At 45.6% G+C, this 25597-nt stretch overlaps 5 protein-coding genes across 5 annotated transcripts; all 5 read left to right on the plus strand.

Annotated features, from left to right (window-relative positions):
* The first annotated feature begins 1152 nt into the window (after positions 1 to 1152).
* Positions 1153 to 3591, plus strand: LOC103195513 (protocadherin gamma-A2-like). Its single transcript, XM_007939093.2, has one exon. The coding sequence runs from the start codon at positions 1153 to 1155 to the stop codon at positions 3589 to 3591; it is 2439 nt and encodes an 812-aa protein (XP_007937284.2).
* A 2482-nt stretch (positions 3592 to 6073) lies between these two features.
* Positions 6074 to 8645, plus strand: LOC122149863 (protocadherin gamma-A3-like). Its single transcript, XM_042780702.1, has one exon. The coding sequence runs from the start codon at positions 6159 to 6161 to the stop codon at positions 8643 to 8645; it is 2487 nt and encodes an 828-aa protein (XP_042636636.1). The 5' UTR covers positions 6074 to 6158.
* Positions 8646 to 11301: 2656 nt separating this feature from the next.
* LOC103195514 (protocadherin gamma-B1-like) lies at positions 11302 to 13743 on the plus strand. Its single transcript, XM_007939094.2, has one exon. It carries the CDS (start codon positions 11302 to 11304, stop codon positions 13741 to 13743), a length of 2442 nt encoding a protein of 813 aa, XP_007937285.2.
* A 2666-nt stretch (positions 13744 to 16409) lies between these two features.
* On the plus strand, positions 16410 to 18836 carry LOC122149869 (protocadherin gamma-A4-like). Its single transcript, XM_042780713.1, has one exon. It carries the CDS (start codon positions 16410 to 16412, stop codon positions 18834 to 18836), a length of 2427 nt encoding a protein of 808 aa, XP_042636647.1.
* Positions 18837 to 22628: 3792 nt separating this feature from the next.
* Positions 22629 to 25091, plus strand: LOC122149860 (protocadherin gamma-B2-like). The gene has a single exon (XM_042780695.1). It carries the CDS (start codon positions 22629 to 22631, stop codon positions 25089 to 25091), a length of 2463 nt encoding a protein of 820 aa, XP_042636629.1.
* Positions 25092 to 25597: the final 506 nt, after the last annotated feature.

Raw genomic sequence — 25597 nt, forward strand, 5'->3', positions numbered from 1 at the left:
CGTAAAAATGAAACAGGAGACTCATTGTCTTGTATTTTTATACTCTTAGAATACACTAAAGATCAGAAAAAGGACTTGGCAACTTTAGACAGCTTTGAGTGACTGCCTTTCCATGTGGTGAAAAACCCCTTCCTGCTCTGGCTTTAGCCAGTAGAACCACGTTCGGTTCCCTTAATGGTCTATGCTTCTTCTCACTGCTAAACATTTGTACTGAGGTTCCAGAACTACTCCAGCCTCTTTACTGACCCAATCCTGTCCTTTCAGATTCAGCTTCAATCAGGTCCTGAGAAAGTCTTTCCTGACCCCGGAATCTAGGTGGCTGTGTATTCCCACATCACCTAGTGCTCCCCACCATCACAGCAGTTACCTAGTCTATCCCACTACTCTGTTGACTGTCCTTCACTATGTTGTAAGCTTCCTGAGGGCAGGGGCTATATCTCCAGCATCAAGCAAATTATCAGGCAAATGACAGTCACCCAATTCATTATTTGATGACTCAAAATTTAAACACAGGTGTTGAAGTTAAATGCCAGCCACCAAGAACAGAAATTCAAAAGATGTAACCTTATAAGATAATGTAGCTAATGCTTTTGAATTGATCTTACTGTCTCCAAATATAAAATAAGAAGTGGAAGATGTTTGGAGCAAGTGCAGCAGCAGCCTTGAATGTTGAGTAATAATTTCCTAATAACTGACATCAAACTCACACTCGTTTACACCATTCTTATTAATGCTGAGAAAAAGACCCTTGTCTGTACTACTTTTTAAGAGCTACTTTTACGGTATCTTAGAACTCTTTGACTCTGGAAAGTAACTGAAAGTCACAAGGCTAACATAATAAACAGGTAACCTGGGTTTGTCTGAGCGGGTGCAGAAATGAGTTAGGCCTGTGAGCGTCGCTGTTGACCATCTCAGGAACGAAAGGCAGCGAGACTTCCAGTCCAACATTCTGGCTCTCACAACACAAAAGAGCTACTAATTTGGCCACACAAGCTTCCGGGAGGCAAAGAAATTCAGCCCCAGCAGCCCCACCAGACCTCTCCAGAGTGACCTAGCTCCATGAATGCCGTCTCTTCGGACTCAGGAATAGATATTGGAATCTCGCACTGGATGCTGGAACTTGACTCGGAGAGAAGACTGCAGCCGAGGGAAATGGCGGCTCGGCAAAAGTTCCCACCCTGCGGAAGGCTGGTCCTGCTGTGCTTGCTTTTGGCGGCCCTGTGGGAGGCCGCGGCTGGGCAGATGCGCTATTCTGTGCCAGAAGAGATCGACAAGGGCGCTTTCGTGGGCAACATCGCCAAAGACTTGGGGTTGGAGCCCCTGGCACTGGCAGAACGGGGAGTCCGCATCGTCTCCAGAGGTAGGACGCAGCTTTTCTCTCTGAACCCGCGAATGGGCAGCTTGATCACCGCGGACAGGATAGACCGCGAGGAGCTCTGCGCTCAGAGCGCGCCGTGTCTGGTGAATTTTAACATACTTCTGGAAGATACACTGAATATTTATTCAGTAGAGGTGGAAATAACAGATATTAATGATAACGCCCCTCGCTTTGGAGTAGAACAATTGGAACTAAAAATCAGTGAAACGACTACTCCAGGATTCCGGATTCCGCTTAAGAGTGCTCATGATGCGGACGTAGGAGAGAACACCCTCCAGAAGTATGAACTCAACCCAAATGACCACTTCTCTCTGGACGTGCGAAGCGGAGCGGATGGGAACAAGTATCCAGAGCTGGTGTTGCAGCGTGCCCTGGACCGCGAAGAAGAGGCCCTTCACCACCTCCTTCTCTTGGCTTACGACGGGGGCGACCCTGTCCGATCTGGCACCTCACGAATCCGAGTGACAGTCCTGGACGTGAACGACAATGCGCCTGCTTTTACTCAGCCTGAGTACCATGTAAGTGTTCCGGAGAATACGCCCATAGGCACCCGGATACTCACTGTAACCGCCACTGACGCAGATGACGGATACAATGCTCAAGTAGCATATTTTCTAGAAAAAAAGCCTGGAGAAACCTCAGAGGTATTTGAGCTTAAGTCAACATCTGGAGATATAGTGATCATAAAAAAGCTGGATTATGAAGACGCCAAATTCCATGAAATTGATATTGAAGCTCAGGATGGTCCTGGCCTTCTAACCAGGACAAAGGTCATTGTCACGGTTCTGGACATAAATGACAATGCCCCAGAATTTTACATGACATCTGTTACTAGCTCAGTTCCTGAAGACTGTCCTCCAGGAACCATAATTGCACTTTTCAACGTACATGACAGAGATTCAGGGGCGAACTCCTTCATCGAATGCTCACTCCCTGAGAGTCTTCCTTTCAAGTTAGAAAGGTCAGTGGACAATTACTACAGACTAGTTACAACCAACCCCCTGGACAGGGAACAGGTTTCCTTTTACAACATCACTGTGACAGCCACAGATGGAGGGAACCCATCTCTGTCTACAGATGCTCAAGTTTTACTGCAGGTGTCAGACATCAACGACAACCCTCCTGCCTTCCTTCACACGTCCTACTCTGCCTACATTCCTGAAAACAATCTCAGAGGAGCCTCCATCTTTTCCGTGATGGCGTATGACCCCGACAGCGACAACAACGCCCATGTCACTTATTCCTTGGCAGAGAAGACCATACAGGGGACACCTGTGTCCTCCTTTGTCTCCATCAACTCCGACACAGGAGTCTTATATGCGCTGCACTCCTTTGACTTTGAGCAGTTCCGCGACCTGCAGTTGTGGGTGACAGCACGGGACAGCGGGGACCCATCGCTCAGCAGCAATGTGTCGCTAAGCCTGTTAGTGCTGGACCAGAACGACAACGCACCCGAGATCCTGTACCCCGCCCTTCCCATTGACGGCTCCACCGGCGTGGAACTAGCACCCCGCTCTGCAGAGCCCGGCTACCTGGTGACCAAGGTGGTGGCGGTGGACAGAGACTCAGGTCAGAACGCTTGGCTGTCCTACCGCCTGCTCAAGGCCAGCGAGCCAGGGCTCTTCACGGTTGGGGTGCACACCGGCGAGGTGCGCACGGCGCGAGCCCTGCAGGACAGAGACGCGCTGAAGCAGAGCCTCGTGGTGGCCGTCCAGGACCATGGCCAACCTCCTCTCTCAGCCACCGTCACGTTCACCGTGGCGGTGGCCGACAGCATCCCTGACGTCCTAGCGGATCTAGGCAACCTTGAGCCCTCTCGCGATTCTGACGCCTCCGACGTCACACTGTACCTGGTGGTAGCTGTGGCCGCTGTTTCTTGCGTCTTCCTCGCCTTTGTCATTGTGCTCCTTGCGCTGAGGGTGCGTCGCTGGCACCAGTCTCGCTTGCTCCAGACCGCTAGCGCAGGTATGGCCGGCGTGCGGGGCTCCCACTTTGTGGGCGTGGACGGAGTTCGCGCCTTCCTGCAGACCTATTCTCATGAAGTCTCCCTCACCGCGGACTCGCGGAAGAGTCACCTGATCTTCCCTCAGCCCAATTACGCAGACACACTCATCAGCCAAGAGAGCTGTGAGAAAAAGGATTTTGTGTCGGCATCACAATCTCTGCTTGAAGGTAAAGGAGAAGAAACAGTTTCTCAGGTAAACTATCTGTGAAGCACAGTATATTTAGAAGCTATATTGCTAATAAATAAATTACCCAACATACTTAGTTGCCACCACCATTTGCTATATCTCTTCTATTTCTCATATTTCCTTGAGAATATATCAGTTTGTAGGAAATGAGTCCTGGTGAATCATTTCTAAGTAGTGCTAAGTGTTTACAGACCGTGAGGAGAGGAGAATGTGTGTAAATCAGAATAGATGGATAGAGGTGAAATTTAGGTTATGAAATGAGCTCTGCACTAGCAACTTGGGTATCTGGGCTTTCTGTCCCTAGGAAAAGCTCTTCATCTGCCTGGGGCAACGGTTCTTTCTTTAAAATATGAAATTTGGATTTTATGTTTTCTCAATCCTCTTCTTCCTTAAAAATTTAAGGCTTTTATGTTTTATTTGAATCTGGTTGTGCACAGTGAAGTGCCTTGGTTAGTTCTTTCTTGCTCAGTTAAACTTCAGTTTAAAAATAAATTTCTTCCTTTTAATTAATCTGCATGCCCTTCCCTATTATGAAAAAGATGGAAGTTCAGAAATATAAATTCTTTACGATGTTTCAGGAAGGTTTGTGATGGTACATATGCTTCGTTTAAAAAACATCTCATCACCACCTTTAAATAGCTATATGTTCTTGGAAGAAGTGACTGAGTTATCATTGGCTCTAAGATTGCCCAGTCTTCCTTCCGAGGAGTGGCCAGTGGGTTTGAACCACCAGCCTTCTGGTTAGCAGTCAAATGCCTTACACACTCCATACCCGAGCTCCCAATAAATTGGTAGAATAATAGTAAACAACATTTATCTTTGTTGTTATTTTTTATTTTTCTCATATCTGGAGATAATATTGCCTTCTTACCCTTAAAAATAACGTATCTTAGTATGAAAAAAAACATATCTTTATTATAATTACACTTAAAGATACAGGGAGATCACATCAGAAGATCACCCCTAAAGATCTTCTTTACACATCTCTCTTCTCAAAGTTTCCCACTAACAGCAGCTGTTAAAAATTTCCCACTTCCTTAACCAGCCCCCACTTCCCTTTACAACCACACTGTGTCTCTTCCCCATTCCCCTTCCTATGTTGTCTTTTTAACTTAACAACAGAGAACACACTAATAGTCTATGTAATAGAATCCTTTTCATTTTGATTTGATGCTAAGTATGTACTGCATGAGCCATCATCATATTGAAGTGCTGTGGTTCTTTATAATATTTAGGGACATTTGATAAGGTAAAATTTGTTGGAGGCGTGATGTATTCCATTGTGTTCATTACTATTGTATAGTTCTTTCTGAGGTCAAATTTGAACTTACTGTGGAACAACATGTCATAAGATCTTCACTTGCAAGTAAAATAGTCAAGCAGTCCAAACGTGTTTAGCAACTCTTCATCAGAAAAAAATACCTTGTGCACAGGAATGTAGTGCGTCAAAACTGAAATCACAAACAAATTGCTGTGGAGTCAGATCCGACTCATAGCGACCCCTCCTTGGGTTTCCGAAGAGGTGCTTCAGGAGTAAAATAAATACAAGAAAAGGAACTCTGGAACATAAAATAGAAATTTCTCTCTACTATTGATGGATTTTTAAATATTCTCTTCACGCTCTAGATTTAGGCAACATGACCTTCTATAAGCATCCCGGAGGTCTCTGCCCTTTCTCTCTCACATCTAGGCATTGTCATTGCTGTTCTCTGTCTTTCTCCAGCCTTTGCCCTGATCTACTCCTCTCAGACTTCCTGGGAAAGACTTTGTTAACTTCCAAGCCAGGTTGGTGGTCCTCCCATAGCCTTCAGCATCCCCCATTAGAGTACTAATTTCACTGCACTGTAATTCCCTGTTTACTTTTATACCCTCATGAACATGATGAAGGAAGTGGCTGTGTCCATATTGTTCACCTTCAATCCTCACTGACAAACTTACTGTCTGACATAGTTGGTACCCAATCAAGTGTTTGTTTAGTGAATATGTTAAATAACAAATATTGAAACTAAGATATCATGGTATCAAAGACAAACTTCAAAAGGTATAACCTGTAAATATGTAAGTATGGTTCTTAAGTATGGTTCTTAAACTTTGTCTGAATATTTCAAAACAATAACTCCACATATTTGGAGCAATACTGATGCCGTTAATGTTAGTGCATGACTCCCCAAGAAGGCTAATTTGAAGACACACCTTTTAACATAAATCAATTTCCTTATGTGGAATATACACTAGTCCCAATGCCTCAGCAAAAAGAATTTGGGTGTGGAGAATCTGAAATAAGATGTTAATTTGTTCCTGAGAGAGTGCAGTAAACGGTTAGGCCTCTGAGCGTCGCTGTTGACCACTTAAGGAGAAAAACGCAGCTAGAGAGCTAGTCAACCATTTTCTTACTCCTAAAATGCAAAGAACCAGCAAGTCAGACGGATTATCTGGGGCTGCTATGAAAGTCACCCTGTCAGTCAACCAGTTCCGTGACTTGTGAAATGGATGCATAAAGACTTAGTTCCCTGAAGAAATAAGATTGGAGTCCGTTGTGGGAAACTGGAATTGAATTCAGAAAAAAGAAACAATTTACAAAAAACGAAATGACTAATTGCCTGAGATTCCAAGAAGGCAGAGGACTGGCCCTGCTGTGTGCACTACTGGGGACGCTGTGTGAGACCGGATCTGGGCTGATCCGCTACTCGATGCCTGAGGAGCTGGACAAAGGCTCCTTCGTGGGCAACATCGCCAAGGACCTGGAACTGGAGCCCCAGGAGCTGGCGGAGCGCGGAGTCCGCATCGTCTCCAGAGGTAGGACGCAGCTTTTCTCTGTGGACCCGCGAAGCGGCAGCTTGATTACGGCGGGCAGGATAGACCGGGAGGAGCTCTGCGCTCAGAGCCCACGCTGTCTCGTAAAATTTAATATCCTGATTGAGGACAAATTGAAAATTTTTGAAGTGGAAATAGAAATTAGAGACATTAATGATAATGCTCCTGATTTTCTAACAGAGGAATTGGAAATAAAAATTAGTGAGCTAACAGCTCCTGGAACCCAGTTTCCACTTAAGACTGCATTTGACCCAGATGTGGGCATGAATTCCCTGCAAAACTACCAGCTCAGCTCCAATGACTACTTCTCCCTGGCTGTGAAGGGCATCTCTGGTGGGGGCAAGTACCCAGAGCTGGTCCTGGAGCAGGCCCTGGACAGAGAGGAGCGGGAGGCTCATCAGCTTGTCCTCTCTGCCTCTGATGGTGGCGACCCCGTGCTCTCCGGCAACTTGCGCATCCAAGTGATAGTTCTGGATGCAAACGACAACCCACCAGCGTTTACTCAGGCTGAGTACCATGTAAGCGTTCGGGAGGACAGGCCAGTGGGCACGCGACTGCTCAGGGTGAATGCTACCGACCCTGATGAGGGATTCAATGCTCAAGTGTCCTATATCCTAGATAAAATGCCTGGGAAAACTGCTCAGACTTTTTATCTCGACCCAGTGACTGGAGATATATCAATATTAAAAAGCCTAGATTATGAAGATGCTATGTTCTATGAAATTAAAATTGAAGCCAAAGATGGACCCGGTCTCTTTTCAAGAGCCAAGATTCTAGTCACAGTTCTGGATGTTAATGACAATGCCCCAGAAGTTGCAATCACTTCTCTCACCAGTTCAGTCCCAGAAGAGTCTACTGCTGGAAGAGAAATTGCCCTTATTAATGTGCATGACAGAGATTCTGGGCAGAATGGGCAGGTCACAGTTTTTGTCCTTGAAAATATGCCATTTAATTTAGAAAAATCTATAGATGGGTATTACCGTTTAGTAACAGCCAGATCCCTGGACCGTGAACAGGTGTCGGAATATAACCTCACTCTGAGAGCCACAGATGGAGGAACTCCGTCGCTGTCCACAGAAACACACATCACCCTACATGTGACTGACATCAATGACAACCCACCTGCCTTCACTCATGCCTCCTACTCTGCCTATATTCCTGAAAACAACCCCAGAGGCACCTCCATCTTCTCCTTGACTGCTCATGACCCTGATAGCGGCCAAAATGGCTGCCTCACTTACGCACTTACGGAGGACAACCTACAGGGGGCACCTCTCTCTTCTTACGTGTCCATCAACTCTGACACAGGAATCCTGTATGCACTGCGTTCCTTTGACTATGAGCAATTCCGAGAGTTGCAGTTGTGGGTGACTGCCAGCGACAGTGGGGACCCACCACTTAGCAGCAACGTGTCACTTAGACTATTCGTGCTGGACCGGAACGACAATGCACCTGAGATCCTGTACCCCGCTGTTCCCACTGATGGCTCCACTGGCGTGGAACTAGCACCCCGCTCTGCAGAGCCCGGCTACCTGGTGACCAAGGTAGTGGCGGTGGACAGAGACTCAGGTCAGAACGCTTGGCTGTCCTACCGCCTGCTCAAGGCCAGCGAGCCAGGGCTCTTCACAGTTGGGGTGCACACCGGTGAGGTCCGCACAGCACGAGCCCTGCAGGACAGAGATGCACTCAAGCAGAGCCTCGTGGTGGCCGTTCAGGATCATGGCCAACCTCCTTTCTCAGCCACTGTCACGTTCACCGTGGCCATGGCCGACAGCATCCCTGATGTTTTGGCTGACCTAGGCAGCTTTGAGCCCTCTCACGATTCTGAAGCCTCCGACCTCACACTGTACCTGGTGGTGGCTGTGGCTGCTGTCTCTTGTGTCTTCCTCGCCTTTGTCGTTGTGCTCCTTGCGCTGAGGGTGCGTCGCTGGCACAAGTCTTGCTTGCTCCAGACCGCTAGCGGAGGTATGGCCGGCGTGCCCGCCACACACTTTGTGGGTGTGGATGGGATGCAGGCTTTTCTGCAGACCTATTCCCATGAGATCTCCCTCACCGCGGACTCGCGGAAGAGTCACCTGATTTTCCCTCAGCCCAACTATGCAGACACACTCATCAGCCAGGAGAGCTGTGAGAAAAGCGAGCCTCTCCTGATACCTCAAGATTTACTTGAAGCAAACGGAGACCCCAAGCTACTTCAGGTGAGTTTTTGTTTCTTTCTTTGGATAGTACAAAGAACAGTTATGCCAATGTGGTTATTATAAAGCTTTAATACACATTTATTTGAGAAATAAAGTACTGCTGTAGTCATTACTCCTGTGACCTAAATATTTCTGTTCTTTCTTTTGGGGCATATGGTAAGACTGCATTTCCTCTCCTGGCTTTGACTGGGTGTGTCTATGTAACTAGTTCTAGCCAATAAATTGCAAGTGGAAGTAACTTGTCACTTCCAGGAAGAAGCTCTAATTGCCATTGTGAGAATTTTCAGATCTCTAAGTTAACTCTTGGAAATTGTGACTGCTCCTTCTACCTGGCTCCTTGAGTAACTGATGAGAGAAGATCCCAGTGGTTGACCCAACACTGATCTGTAAACCTGTGGTAAATAGATCCTTTTCATTTTAAATCTTTGTGAATTGAGGTTGGTTTGTCACTGCGGCCTAACCTGCCTATGCTGACTGATATAAACAAGTAAAACATATATGAGAGGTTTTAGTCTCCCACAAGCCAGACCACTCTACATCTTAATGACACAAAAAGTGTTGGATAAAGAATGTAGAAGTTGGTTGAATGGATTTACCTGGCCTTATATACCTAACCATGATATATCCATATTGATTTCAGCTTTTTTCCTGAAGGTGGAAACTTTCTCTGCCTAAACTATCATGAACATTGGACTGGCATTTTCTTGTCATTTGAGAAGGACAACAACAACAACAACAAAAAAAAAGTATAGGAGCTCTGGTGGTGCAGTGCCTAAGGCATTTGACTGCTAACAAGAAGGCTGGAGGTTCAAACCTACCAGTCACTCCTGGGAAGGAAGATTGGGCAATCTACTTCCATAGTGATACCCCCTTGGAAACCCAAGGAGGGGTCGCTATGAGTCAGATCCAACTCCACGGCAGTGAGTTTGGTTTTGGTTTGGTATAGGAAGATATGGTTCAGCCTCTGTGGAAGATTTCCAAGCCATCCACTTCAATAATGTAATAGCATTCCCAACTGAGTTATATGGCTTTCTTGATCCAAAAATTGCTAGTCCATTCTGAAATTTATGAAGTGATTTTCACCCATGAAGTTACATCAGACAGTCCTACAAACTTTGACCAAAATAAATTTCATTAGTCCTCAAAGAGAGATTTCTCTCTCAACATATTAGAAAGAGGTACATTCAAGAGTGTGAGACAACAGGGTCTGAACAAAAGAACTTAAATATGAGATGGATGTATTCTCACTGAAACATGCAAATACATCACAGCAAAAAAAGGGAGGGGGCACATAACCATTGGCATATCTTTTTTAGGAGAAATATTTGTAATAGTATCAATATACTCACAAAGGGGGAAAAATATTAGTTGGTTAGTGACAAGGGAACTTTAGCTGTTCAAAGAAGATTTTCTAAGAACAAAATGAGCACACTTTTCATTTATTTGTATAGATAATTGAAGGTCTCAGATATGCGTTTTCAGTTAAAAAATTATCTTTTTCTGAAGAATGGGCAAGATTTTATTACTGTAGCAAGAGAAGAATGGTTCATAATAAAAGGAACAGAAAGTACAAATGCATGAAGTAGAGAAAGCAAGGCAAGGGAAACGAATAATAGTCTGTTGTGGTTGGAGTATGAGTATGGGTGAGCATCTTAAATAGTAGAATAAAGTGTTGAAAAGAGCAATTTTGGAGTGTGTTTAAAATGAAAGAATTTGGTTGTTTGGGTTACCCCAGACCAGTTCATGGTTTCCAGGTAAGTTTCAAAATGAAATGTTTCTAAGATTTACCATTTCACTCACTGATGGCACTAATTGGCTGGAGCGGAGAACTGGCCCTGTAGAGATTGCATATGCATTCACACACAGAAGCAGCACTGAGTTTACAGAAACAACTATGGCTTGAATAAGATTTCACTTTACAAAAGCATGTGATGAAATAATAAATTGGTCTCTTTAACAAGTTAGACTCGCCTCTACATAACTGAGAAGATGGTCTGTTTTATAAGGAAGAACCATATGTTAAAATAAGTCCAGGGCTTTCTCTTTTTGGAAAGGCTATATTTTTTAAGAATATCACTGAATTGATAAAGTATATATGCAGGGATTTAAAATAGTAAATAAGTGAAGTGAATTCAAGGATTTTACAGAAATGTAAGGACTATATTCCACCCAAAAAAATGTGATAAGAAGCTATTAGCTTATTTGAATACATCCATACTAGTCATGCCAGTGTTTTTAAATGCAGTGAAATCAGAAGATACTCTTGTCCTCACAGACTCTGGGGAGGGGGTTGTATGTCTTAGGAAATTTTTAAATACAAAAGAGAATATGAAATGATGGCGATGCTTATGAGCATCTATCACCTTTTGGAATGTGAGCATTTGAATATGTGGCTTTTTCTGACAAAAACACAAGGTACTTAGATTCAAGCGCTTACACGTTGAGGATGAATAGCTGGGCACGATGCAGTTTTCCAAGACAACCTCTGGGCGCCGCTATTGACCAAAGGGAAGAGACGGGTTCTCAGTTCCGCCGGAGCTTCAGACCCAGTGCTTGCCAGCTTATTCGGACGCACATCAGAAAGCATGCCGGTCTCCCGCACATCCTTCACCGCCTAACAAGTCCTACCCTTCAATCACGAATGTCCAGGGTGCTGCGATTCGTTTTTTAAAACATCCCTGAGAAACCTTGCAAAGAAGCTTCCCGGAGAATTCAAGAAATGCGGAGAAACGCCAGACAAGCTGAAGCGACCAAAAGGCAGGTACTGTTTCCCTTCCTGCTGTCTTTGTTCTGCGGGGCCTTCTCCCAGCAGATCCGCTACACGATTCCTGAAGAGATGGCCAAGGGCTCGCTGGTGGGAACCCTCGCCAAGGATCTGGGGCTCAGCGTTCAGGAGTTGCCAGCTCGAAAATTTCGAGTTAGTTCAGAGGAGGATTATTTCAATGTCAGCGCGGAGAGCGGGGATCTGTTAGTGAGCGGTAGGATAGATCGAGAAACGATTTGCGACAGGAAATCTGAATGTGCACTAGAATTTGAAACGGTCGCTGAAAACCCAATGAATATTTTCCATGTAGTTGTTGTAATCCAAGATATTAACGACAATGCACCACGTTTCGTTGCAAAAAGTATTGACTTGGAAATCTGTGAATCAGCCTTACCAGGGGTGAAATTCTCTCTGGATGCTGCCCAAGACGCAGATGTAGGAAGTAACTCACTGAAGTCATACACTACCAACCCCAATCAACATTTCTCGGTGTCAACAAAAGAAAGTCCTGACGGAAGTAAATACCCAGAATTACTCCTGGAAAAACCTCTGGACAGGGAACAGCAGAGCTCCTATCGCTTAATGCTGATTGCCATGGACGGCGGAAACCCGTCTCTAAGCGGCACCACCCAGATCCGAATCCAGGTCACCGACGCCAATGATAATGCTCCGGTGTTTAGCCAGGAGGTGTACAGAGCTATCCTCCAAGAAAACGTGCCCCTAGGCACCTCTGTGCTGCGGGTGACGGCCACAGACCAGGACGAGGGCGCTAATGCTGAGATCACGTATACTTTCCTCAGTGCCCCTACAAGTGCCAGCCTCCTCTTCAGACTCAATCCAAATACTGGTGACATCACAACCAATGGTACATTGGACTTTGAACAAACAAGGAGGTATGTGTTGGGTGTAGAAGCCAAGGACGGAGGGGTCCACACGGCTCACTGTAACGTTCAGATTGAAATTATTGATGAGAATGACAATGTCCCAGAGGTGACATTCATCTCCTTTTCTAACCAGATTCCTGAGGACTCAGACCTTGGAACAGTAATAGCTCTCATTAAAGTGCGGGACCAGGATTCTGGGCAAAATGGTCTAGTGATATGTTATATTCAGAAAGACTTGCCCTTCAAATTAGAATCCACCTCCAAGAATTATTACAAATTGGTGATTGACAGAGCCCTGGATCGGGAGGAGACAGCAGAGTATAATGTCACCATCACAGCTACTGACAGGGGCAAGCCACCCCTCTCCTCCAGTACAAGCATCACCCTGCACATTGCAGACGTCAACGACAACGCACCAGCTTTTCACGAGGCCTCCTACGTGGTTCACGTGGCTGAGAACAACCCGCCCGGTGCCTCCATCGCGCAGGTCAGCGCCTCCGACCCTGATCTTGGACCCAATGGCCATATCTCCTACTCCATAGTGGCCACCGACCTGGAACCTCAGGCGCTGTCATCCTACATGTCCGTGAGCGAGCAGAGCGGGGTGGTGTTCGCGCAGCGCGCCTTCGACCACGAGCAGCTGCGCGCCTTCGAGGTGACGCTGCAGGCGCGTGACCGGGGCTCGCCCGCGCTCAGCGCCAACGTGAGCCTGCGCGTGTTGGTGGACGACTGCAACGACAATGCTCCGAGAGTACTGTACCCAGCGCTGGGAACCGACGGCTCTGCACTCTTCGACACAGTACCGCGTGCTGCACAGCCGGGCTATCTGGTCACCAAGGTGGTGGCGGTGGACGCAGACTCTGGGCACAACGCCTGGCTATCCTACCACGTGCTGCAGGCCAGCGAGCCCGGACTCTTCAGCCTGGGGCTGCGCACGGGTGAGGTGCGCACAGCACGTGCTTTGGGAGACAGAGAAGCGGCCCGCCAGCGCCTGCTGGTCGCTGTGCGCGATGGAGGACAACCGTCCCTCTCAGCCACAGCCACGCTACACCTGGTCTTCGCAGACAGCCTGCAGGAGGCGCTGCCAGACCTTAGCGATCGCTCTGAGCCCTCTGACTCGCAGTCTGAGCTGCAGTTTTATCTGGTGGTGGCTTTGGCTTTGATCTCCGTGCTCTTCCTCCTCGCGGTGATTCTGGCCATCGCCCTGCGCCTGCAACGGTCCTCCAGCCCCGCCGCCAGAGGCTGCTTCCAGCCTGGTCTCTGCTCCAAGTCGGAACCTGGGGTTCTCCCCAACTACAGCGAGGGGACATTGCCCTATTCCTACAATCTGTACGTTGCTTCACAATCGGCTAAAACAGAACTTAATTTTCTCAACGTGACCCCAGAAATGGTTCCTCCTCAGGATCTTTTGTGTGACGATCCTTCTACAGTTGTACATGCCAGTAATGAAGACAACAAAATCACTTATGACCCTTCTTATTCCTCTCACGTGAGTTTCTGCCAGCCTATTTAAATTTCATGTATTGTATTTGCTTCTCAACTGTGGATAATTCATTTTGGGAGTTACTCATTGTTCTGCGAGGAGGGTACATTGGATTGGTTCCTTGGCTGCTCAGTAGTTTTGGCCTTTTAGCTGATGACTACTTCTCAATCTTTACTGTTGGCATTTCTTTATCATCGTTGTCATCATTACCATAGTAATGGTAATCTTGTTAAAGAAACCTCTTTCCTGGATGTCAACACTTTCAATAATGTTGTGTTGTTGTTGTGATGTGCCGAGTCGGACCCGACTCATAGCGACCCCTCCTTGGGTTTCCGAGGCAGTCTCACTACGGAAGTAGATTGCCCCATCTTCCTTCCGAGGAGTGGCTGGTGGGTTTGAACCGCCAGCCTTCTGGTTAGCAGTCAAGTGCCTCAGGCACTAAGCTACCAGAACTCCCAAATGAAGGTTAGTATCATATTTATCAATTACATTCTAATTGTTTATCTGCAATGTGTATATTTAACACAACCTCCCAGTAATTAAGTTCCTTAGTACTTCTTTGCCTTATTACAAGTAGCAAGGACGATCAAATTTTCTATTTGAATGACTAGCTTTGTGCCAAATTCATCCCCACTTCATAATCTTACTCAAAGATGTTCCATAATTTTCTTAACCATTCTTTAACCATTGACCTTTTATCACTATTACAAGGGTTGCAATGAGCATGATTCTATAAGGGCCTTTTCCATATTCTTGATTCTTTAGTATTTCTGTTAAATGAATCGAATCTACCAACCTTTTTGAGATTTTTAAATACATATTGTCACATTTCTTTCTAAAACATCTAATTTCCCCAGAAATTTGTGAAACCTTTGAAGATTGTGAAAAATATATTTACTCTCTCAAAGTCTGAAGATTTAGATTTTCTCACAGATAATGGACCTTTTGTGTTTGATTAAAATGGAGGTATTTCTTGATGCTAATTATACATGAGGGGTAATCTGAAGACCTAGCTAATGTATTACCTCAAGTTCTCATTTGTAAATTACTCTAACTATTCCTGAATAAGAAAACCGTGAAACATGCAGCAAGTATTCATTTGTTATTCTTGTCAGTTGCCATCACATCACCTCTGGTTCTTGACAATCCTGTTTATAATGGAACAAAACCTTGCCAAGTCCTGCATCATCTTCATGGTCATTAGTATGCTGGAGTGTGATGTGGTGGTCGCTTTGTAATTTGAGTGCCTTCCAACATAGAGGGCTCATCTGCCAGCACGGTATGAGACAATGTTCTGTTGTGATCCATAGAGTTTTCATTGGCTAACTTTGGGATCCAGATTTCCAGGCCTTTCTTCCTAGTCTGTGTTAGTCTGAAGTTCCACTGAGACCTGTCCATTATGGGGTGACCCTGCTGGTGTTTGAAAAACTAGTGACATAGCTTCCACCATTGTAACAACATGCAAGTCATCACAGTATTACAGACTGACAGATGGGTGGTGGGAGGATTCACAGACAATTACTAAAAGATTTGCTTCAAGTGGCTATTTCTAAAATCAGAGCTGAAATAACGGTAAAATAATACCTTCTGGATGAAAAATGTTACTGAAATCACTGCTTTTTATAGAACTCCAGTCTAACTTTTTTTGTCTTATGTTTAATCTGTATTTTTATGATTAGGCTCCGTTTACTCTTTGTTTTAGGTTTTGCAGTTGCATTAGTACTCATTCAATAAATATTGAAAAATATTTTTGAGTGCCTACTCTATGAAAGGCACTGTTCTAGAGGTTGAGAATCCCGCTGTGAACTACTGAATAGACAGTTTATGGACAGAACTCTGCTGTATATAAGTTTAAGGGGCACGATTCTCTTTCCAGACCCACTATACTTGCCAAGCCTATTTGTACAGACTAGCTTTTGAGTGGTAGTTCTTGTTGTTGTTGTTTTGTTTTGTTTTTTGTTGTTTTGTTTTGTTTTGCAAGGGAATTGAAATGTTTCCCCAAGCTATAAAGGGTCAACTCATTTGAGGAAACCTGTTTCTACCTAATTTGGGGCTAGAGCCCAGAGCTCCAAACTCTCTGGCCATTATTGTCTGTTCACTTAAACTACTTTTCTGCATTCTTCAAGTCCATCTTTATTTCTAGGAAGAATATACAATCATCCCTCTGCACAGTATTCACAGGACACTGTACTGAAAATGGGCAATGGGGACGAATAATGCAAAACTGAAAAGAGGCTTAGCTTTAAAAATCATGTTGGTTTCTCCAAGGAAATAAACAACTTTATTACATAAGGCTTCTTATACAGGAAGCTTTGGATAGTTCTTAGATTCTCATTGCAAATCAAACAACAGGAGCTTGGCGTGTATTCTCTCAGGAGAAATAGGTTTAGGATAGGAAATGAAGTTAAAACTAATGCTTCGATTTATCAAGAATGGGTTGCAGTAACAGGTTAGGACTCTGAGTGTCGCTGTTCACCAATCAGGAGGAGACAAGACAATCAAATTCAAATCAAACCACAGGATTTCTGCAACATAAACCACTGGTTCTGGGGCTTGACGGAAGCTTCAAGCTGGACTTTTGGGTGTTCCTGTATCCAGAGACGAAAGCGCATTATCTTGGACCCGGAAATCCTGGGGCTTCTCCAGCCTCCACAGAGGGAAAGCTGAAGCGCACACTGTTTCGCGGCTGGGCTGTAATGGCGGCTCCCCTTTATCTCCCAGGCTGTAGCGGGCAGATCTGGATCTGCGTTCTCCTGGGGGCCCTGTGGGAAATTCGCGCGGAGCAGATCCGCTACTCGGTGCCTGAGGAGCTGGACAAAGGCTCTTTTGTAGGGAACGTCGCCAAGGACCTGGGACTGGAGCCCCTGGAGCTGGCAGAGCGTGGAGTCCGCATCGTCTCCAGAGGTAGGACCCAGCTCTTTGCTCTGAACCCGCGAGGCGGCAGCTTGATCACTGCGGGCAGGATAGACCGGGAGGAGCTCTGTGACAGATCTCCAAAGTGTGTAGCAAACCTGGAGATTCTGCTTGAGGACAAAGTGAAGATTTTTGGAGTAGAAGTGGAAATAATCGATGTTAATGATAACGCGCCCAGCTTTGGGAAAGAGGATAGAGAAATAAAAGTGGCTGAAAATGAAAATCCTGGGACAAGATTTCCTCTTCCTGAAGCTTTTGATCCGGATGTAGGGATAAACTCCCTGCAGGGTTACCAGCTAAGCTCAAATGATCACTTCTACCTGGATGTACAAAGCGGAGCGGATAGGATTAAGTACCCGGAACTAGTGCTGGAGCGCGCCCTGGATCGCGAGAAAGAGCCCGTGCACCACCTCGTCCTCACCGCCTCAGATGGGGGCAACCCCGTTCGCTCTGGCACTGCCAGGATTCATGTGAAACTTATAGATACCAACGACAACGCCCCGGTATTCACTCAACCTGAGTATCACGTGAGCGTTCGTGAGAATGTACCAGTGGGCACCCGGCTACTCACTGTGAAAGCCACTGATCCAGATGAAGGAGTCAATGGAGAAGTGACATATTCTTTCCGGAAAGTGAGAGACAAAATATCCCAGCTCTTCCAGTTGAATTCTCTGACCGGCGACATAGCAATATTGGGGGATCTAGATTACGAGGACTCTGGATTCTATGACATAGATGTAGAAGCTCATGATGGACCCGGTCTCCGAGCCAGGAGTAAGGTGCTGGTGACAGTTCTGGATGTAAATGACAATGCTCCAGAAGTCACAGTTACATCACTCACTAGCTCAATCCAAGAAACTTGCCCCCCAGGCACAGTCATTGCACTTTTCAATGTGCATGATGGTGACTCAGGACAGAATGGCCTTGTAACATGCTCAGTTCCAGACAATCTGCCATTCACACTTGAGAAGACCTATGGAAATTATTATAGGTTGTTGACACACAGAACTCTGGACAGGGAAGAAGTCTCAGAATATAACATCACCATAACTGCCACTGACCAGGGTACTCCACCACTGTCTACGGAAACTCACGTCCTGCTGCAGGTGGCAGACATCAATGACAATCCACCCACCTTCACGCATGCCTCCTACTCTGCCTACATTCCTGAAAACAACCCCAGAGGTGCCTCCTTCTTCTCCTTGACTGCCCAGGACCCTGACAGCAGTGAGAATGCCCAAGTCACTTACTCTTTGGCTGAGGACACCCTCCAGGGGATGCCTCTGTCTTCTTACATCTCCATCAACTCCAACACTGGGGTCCTATATGCCCTTCGCTCCTTCGACTATGAGCAGTTTCGGGATTTACAACTGCAGGTTACTGCCAGCGACAGTGGGGAGCCACCACTCAGCAGCAACGTGTCCTTGAGCCTGTTTGTGCTGGACCAGAACGACAATGCGCCTGAGATCCTGTACCCGGCTGTTCCCACTGATGGTTCCACCGGAGTGGAACTGGCTCCCCACTCTGCAGAGCCTGGTTACTTGGTGACCAAAGTGGTGGCTGTGGACCGTGACTCTGGACAGAATGCCTGGCTGTCCTACCGTCTGCTCAAGGCTAGCGAGCCAGGGCTCTTCGCGGTGGGGGTGCACACAGGCGAGGTGCGCACTGCCCGGGCCATGTTGGATAGAGACGCACTCAAGCAGAGCCTCGTTGTGGCTGTCCAGGACCATGGCCAGCCCCCTCTATCGGCCACCGTCATGCTCACAGTGGCAGTGGCCGACAGCATTCCCGATGTCCTAGCTGATCTGGGCAGCATTAAGACGCCGGCTAACCCAAATGATTCAGGCCTCACGCTGTACCTAGTAGTGGCCGTGGCCGCCGTCTCCTGCATCTTCCTCGCCTTCATCATCGTGCTGTTGGCATTCAGGCTGCGTCGCTGGCACACCACGCGTCTGCTCCAGGCTTCAGGCGGTGGGCTGGCGGGTGTGTCAGCCTCTCAGTTTGTGGGCATGGATGGGGTGCGGGCTTTCCTCCAGACCTACTCCCATGAGGTCTCCCTCACCGCAGATTCAAGGAAGAGTCACTTGATCTTTCCCCAGCCCAACTATGCTGATACCCTCATTAGTGCAGAGAGCTGTGAGAAAAGTGAACCTCTTCTGGTGACCCAGGATTTTCTTGAAACAAAAGGAGAACCCAATCAGGTGAGTTGATCTCATAATCGACCTTACTGACACTCACACATAGGCACAAAGCTGTGATAAATATGCCTCCAGTATATAATCCATCAAAGAAAGGCACCTTCATATTCTGTTGCTTTCCAGGAGAGGGGTAGGACACCGTACAATAATAACTACTTTTATTACACAAAGAAATTTTTGCTTAGTTCTCATTCTTTGTAATCTCCATTCAGTGTTAATTTCAACAGCAATTTCTTAATTCCATGCCTCTAAACTACCTCACTCTTTAAATGCCATTTTCCTTTGGACATTACTAAAATGCCCAATAGGTTGGAGATGTTAGATATAAGAAAATTGTGTGAATTCCTATTGACAACACTCTTTCTCATGAAATTATTCTTGATTGTAGGCTGAGTATTTTAATACTAAAAGAACATGCTTTGCTTAAAGTTTACTTTTCTTTCCTTTAAAAGGTGTGCTGTTGTTGTTGTTATGTGCTGTCGAGTCGGACCCAACTCATACCGACCCCTCCTTGTGTTTCCAAGGCAGTATCACTACAGAAGTAGATTGCCCAACCTTCTTTCCGAGGAGTGGCTGGTGGATTTGAACCACCAGCCTTCTGGTTAGCAGTCAAATGCCTGAGGCACTATGCCACCAGAGCTCCCAAAATGAGAAAACATTTAACTTTTGGATCTAACTGTAACAAGACTGTTTTCCCAATAGAGTGGGTGTATTTCAAATATTTTGTTGTTGCTATTTGTAAGATGTACCAGCAAATGTGTGGTTCTTTAGATGACTTCTGTGGTTAGTAAAACTACTGCTTATTTTATTTCACTCATACTTAAGTAGGTTGTGGGAGTGATTTTAATATCTAAACTACCTATTATAGTACCCTTTACTATTGGTACCCTTGTTGATTTCTAAAGAAAGCAAAACTTTTTGAAGTCTTTCCTTTTTTCCCTCTTGACAGCCTCTTGAAAATATTGGGTAACTTGGATTCTGGACTGATGTAATTCATGCTACTTAATAAGTAAGCCTCACCCCTGCCCCTGCAAATTGCTCTTTCAGATAACCGTCATTGTGTGGAATGAGGATAATCTGAAATGGGAGGAAATATTTTATGTGCAAGGACTCTGCAATACTTTTGTTTCTTGTGCCTTCATTTTGTTCTGTGAGCTAATATAGAATTCATGAATGTCTATGGATACACAAATTAGTGACCTTTGGAAACCTGGAATTATAGCTATGGGTTATGAAATATGCCTCAATTTCACTTAGCAAGAGGAGTTTTTGTTTCTATATGAATTTGTGTTCATGGGAAGTTGTGGTACAATACCCATTGCCAACTCTTAGAACCTTATAGAACAGAGTAGAACTGCCTCCTAGGATATCCAAGGCTGTAATTTTTATGGGTGCAGATCATCAGATATATTCTCCCAAGGAATGGCTGGTGGGTTCACACTGCAAACCTTTAAGTTAGCATCTGAGAGCTTAACCACTGTACACCAGGGCTCCTTGGTGGTACAATACATAGAGCAAATAGGAATGTGACAAGATACATAGGGAGAGTAGAGAAGGAAAAACACAAATGAGTATAGATAAATTCTATCTGAAGAGAGGTTGTTTAAAATAAAATATTTCTAAAAATATATTTTGGAAAAGTTCAATTGTCCTGAAATGTTATCAAACATACATAGATGCTGGTATTATGAGTCCCATTCCAGAAGTACAGAGGGACATGTTCTTAAATGCCTTTCTGATGTGATTCATGCTAGTTAATAAGTAAGCCTCATCCCTGTCCCTGCAAATTGCTCTTTCAGATAACTGTCATTGTATGGAATTAGGATAATCTGAAATGAGAGGAAATATTTTATGTTCAAGGACTCTGCAATACTTTTTTCTTGTGGCTTCGTTTTGTTCTGTGAGTTAATATACAATTCATGGATGTAGAGATGATTTGTACAGAAAGTAGATGACTTATTACCTAGTATCACATGGGAAAAAAATACATTTTGTTTGAATGGAAACTGGGTTTCTTTTAGAAAATAATATTTCTGGTTAAATAAATTATTGTATATCATATAACAAACCACTAATGTCATATGGATCTTGGCTGAAGGCAGAGAATACCAGAAAGATGTTTACCTTTTATTGACTATGCAAAGGCATCTGACTGTGTGGATCATAAAAAATTGTAGATAATATTGCAAAGAATGGGACCTACAGAATACTCAATTGTGATTCTGAGAAAACTACACAGACCAAGAGGCAGTCATTTGAACAGAATGGCATGGTTTAAAAACAAGAAAAGTGTGTGTTATGGTTTAATCCTTTTACCATACTTATTCAATCTGTATACTGAATAAATAATCCTAGAACCTGGACTTTATTAAGAAGCACATAGCATCAAGATTGGGGGCAGATAGCATCAAGATTGGGGGAAGACTCATTAACAACTTGTAATATGCAGATGACACAATTTTGCTTGCTGAAAGTAAAGAAACCTTGAAGCATTTACTGATGAACATCAAAGACTATAGCCTTCAGTATGGATTACACTCCAACCTAAGAAAACAAAAATTCTCACAACTGGACCAATAATCAACATCATAATAAACAGAGAAAATATTGAAGTTGTCAAGGTTTACATTTTACTTGAATCTACAACCAACACCTAAAGAAGCAGCAGTCAAGAAATAAAACAACGTACTGCATTGGGCAAATCTACTGCCAAAGACCTCTTTGAAGTGTTTAAAAGCAAAGATGTCACTTTGAGGACTAAGAGGTGTCTGACCCAAGCCATGGTATTTTCAGTTACCTCATATGCATACAAAAGCTAGACAATTAATAAGGAAGACAGAAGAAGAACCAGTGACTTTAAATTATGGTGTTGGCAAAGAATATTAAATATATCATGGACTGCCAGAAGCATAAACCAATCTGTCTTGGAAGAAGTATAGCCAGAATGCACCTTAGAAGCAAGGAAAACCAGACTTAGTCTCACATTCTTTGGACATGTTATCAGGAGGGAGTACTTGGTAAAGTGAAGAGTCAGCAAAAAATAGGAAGACCCTCAGTGATTTGGATTGAGACTGTGGCTGCAACAATGGGCTCAAACATGGCAACAATTGTGGGGGTGGTACAGGACCGGCAGTGCTTCTGTTGTACACAAGATCGCTGTGAGTCAGAACTGACCCTACAGCAACTAACAACAACATACCTATACGAAATAAGTAAGAAACCTCTTTATGTACTAATATGAGATTGTCTGCAAGCTATAATGACAGGGGGAAAAAAAGCAAGGTGCAGAACGTGGTCTATTGTATGCTTCCATTTGTGGGAAAAGCATTCATAAAAATTTGCTTCACTATTTGTAACTTATTTCCGGAAAGATAACCAAGAGAGGTAACAGTGGTTTCTCCTGTGAGAGGTTTGTTGCTGAGAGGAGAGATGAGAGGGATATAAGATGCCTTTTGTGTCTTTTGAATTTAGAACGATGTGAATATGTTGTTACCTATTTGAAAACAAATAAATACTCTTGATAAATACAAAACAGAATAGAGAAACAAATAGTCCTTTGCAAATCATTGGTGCAGTTTCATGGAAATACCTCTGGGCGTCGCTGTAGGTCAAAGGAAGAGAGAGAAGACATTCGAGATGCATTGAAAATCTCCTAAAGGGTAATTTCCTGTTCAGGAGCACCACACCGAGAAGGCCAATTCAGCTTCGGATACAAGCAGAAGTGACCCTAGTCTGGATTCTACCACCCACCGCAGGCTTATTCCTCCTGGCAAAGAACGGCTCAGCAGCGGAGGAAGACAGAGGATGAGACCGAGCGCGGAGCGGAGCAGGCCGGCGGGGCGGCGGCAGGTACTGGTGCCTTTCCTACTGTCTTTGTTCGGCGGGGCTCTCCCGGACCAGATCCACTATTCAATTCCAGAGGAACTGGCCACGAACTCGGTAGTGGGGAACCTCGCCAAGGATCTGGGATTCCATGTCCGGGACTTGCCGGCCCGGAAGCTAAGGGTTAGTGGTGAGAAAGAATACTTCACTGTAAACCAGGAGAGCGGGGACTTACTTGTGAGTGGCAGGATAGACCGAGAGCAGATTTGCGGGAAGAAGCCTCTGTGCGTTCTGGATTTTGATGCTGTCGCTGAAAACCCGCTAAATATTTTCCATGTTGCAGTACTTGTGCAGGATATAAATGACAACACTCCAGTATTCAAACAGAATCATATTGATTTAAAAATTGTAGAATCCAGTCAGCCAGGTTCAGCATTTCCGCTAGACCCCGCTCTGGATTCAGATGCTGGTCCTAATTCACTGCAAAGATACCATCTTAATGATAATGAGTACTTTGATCTCTTAGAGAAACAGACTCCAGATGGACGTAAATATCCGGAGTTGATTCTAAAACATTCTCTGGACAGAGAAGAGCAGAATTACCATCAGTTGGTCCTCAGGGCAGTAGACGGCGGGGACCCACCCCAAAGCGGCACCACCCAGATCCGAATCCAAGTCACTGACGCCAACGACAATCCGCCGGTGTTCAGCCAAGACTTGTATAGGGTCAGCTTGCGGGAGGACATGCCCCCGGGCACCTCGGTACTGCAAGTGACAGCCACCGACCAGGATGAGGGCGTCAATGCAGAAATCACCTACTCCTTTCATAATGTGGACGAACAAGTGGCACACTTTTTCCATTTAGACGAAAGAACAGGGGAAATCACAACAAAAGATTATTTGGATTTTGAAGTTGCTAATTCTTACACTCTGAGATTAGAAGCGAAAGATCCTGGAGATCTAGCAGCCCATTGCAGCATCCAGGTCGACATTGTCGATGAGAACGACTGCGCACCTGAGGTGACCGTGACTTCGGTATTCAGTCCCCTACCGGAAGATGCACCTCGAGGAACAGTGATCGCCTTGATCAAAACGCGAGACAGAGACTCTGGAGAAAATGGAGAAGTGTATTGCCGCGTTTTTGGAGATGGCGAATTTAAATTGAAATCTTCCTCGAAGAACTATTACAAATTAGTGACAGATGGCGTCCTGGACCGCGAGCAGATCCCACAGTACAACATCACCATCACAGCTACTGACAGGGGCAAGCCACCCCTCTCCTCCAGTACAAGCATAACCCTGCACATTGCAGACGTCAACGACAACGCACCAGCTTTTCACGAGGCCTCCTACGTGGTTCACGTGGCTGAGAACAACCCGCCCGGCGCCTCCATCGCGCAGGTCAGCGCCTCCGACCCTGATCTTGGACCCAATGGCCATATCTCCTACTCCATAGTGGCCACCGACCTGGAACCCCAGGCGCTGTCCTCCTACGTGTCTGTGAGCGAGCAGAGCGGGGTGGTGTTCGCGCAGCGCGCCTTCGACCACGAGCAGCTGCGCACCTTCAAGCTAACGCTGCAGGCGCGTGACCAGGGCTCGCCCGCGCTCAGCGCCAACGTGAGCCTGCGCGTGCTTGTGGACGACCTCAACGACAACGCGCCCAGGGTGCTGTACCCGATGCTAGGACCCGACGGCTCTGCACTCTTCGACACAGTACCGCGTGCTGCACAGCCGGGCTATCTGGTCACCAAGGTGGTGGCGGTGGACCCAGACTCTGGGCACAACGCCTGGCTATCCTACCACGTGCTGCAGGCCAGCGAGCCCGGAATCTTCAGCCTGGGACTGCGCACGGGTGAGGTGCGCACAGCACGCGCCTTGGGCGACAGGGACGCAGCCCGCCAGCGCCTGCTGGTTGCTGTGCGCGATGGAGGACAGCCACCCCTGTCGGCCACAGCCACGCTGCTCCTAGTCTTCGCTGACAGTCTGCAAGAGGCTCTGCCAGACCTCAGCGACCGGCCTGCGCCTTCTGACCCCCAAGCTGAGCTGCAATTTTACCTGGTCTTGGCTTTGACCTTGATCTCTGTGCTCTTCCTCCTCGCTGTGACTCTGGCTATTGCCATGCGCCTGCGACGTTCCTCCAGCCCTGCCTCTTGGGGCTGTATTCAGCCGAGACTCAGCTCCAAGTCTGGGCCTGGGGTTCTCCCCAACTACAGTGAGGGTACATTGCCCCATTCCTACAATCTGTGTATTGCATCACAATCGGCTAAAACAGAATTTAATTTTCTCAGCGTGTCTCCAGGGTCAGTGCCCACTCAGGATCTCCTCTGCGATGATGCCTCTTGGGCACCTAGTACAAATCATGGCGACACTGGGGTACCATTTGCCTCAGACACAATTTTAGAGGTGAGCTTTACTTATTTTGATTATTTTCACTTTGCTTTTTAATGTTTCTTAAATCGCCTAAATGGGTAGAAGGTATTTTGTTATCTCTTTGATCCGAATCAGGTAGTTTTCTGCCATCGGTTATCTTAATCTTGTTAATCAAGTCTTGGATGTGGTTTCTCTGAGGTGTCAGATTTGTTTCTACATAATTACCGGAGTTTACCACATGAGATAATTCTTTTTCTTCCTCATCTTTACACTACATTCTTTCACTCTAAAGATTTGTTACTACTGGGACCTTTAGTAATTGCTTTCACCTTTTGGATAAAAATATTAGTTTTTCTTCTTCTTAGAATCATAGTACTTCAGAGTAGAGTCTTCATATTACTAGTTTAGGAAAACTGGGAACCAAAGAAAGGAAGAGTTTTACTCATTGCCACAGCTTGTCAACCATGGGGCAGATCTTGTTTCCACTGACTTGGAGACCAGCCCTCTGCCTGTCTTTACAATCTAAGTTTCTGTGAACAATCTAAGTATAAAAGGGGTAGGGAAAGTTTGAGGTCTGAGGT

This window comes from Orycteropus afer, unplaced genomic scaffold (genome assembly GCF_000298275.1).
Source record: "Orycteropus afer afer isolate SDZICR_OR568_19922 unplaced genomic scaffold, OryAfe1.0 scaffold00056, whole genome shotgun sequence".
In the NCBI taxonomy this organism is placed as follows: Eukaryota; Metazoa; Chordata; class Mammalia; order Tubulidentata; family Orycteropodidae; genus Orycteropus; species Orycteropus afer.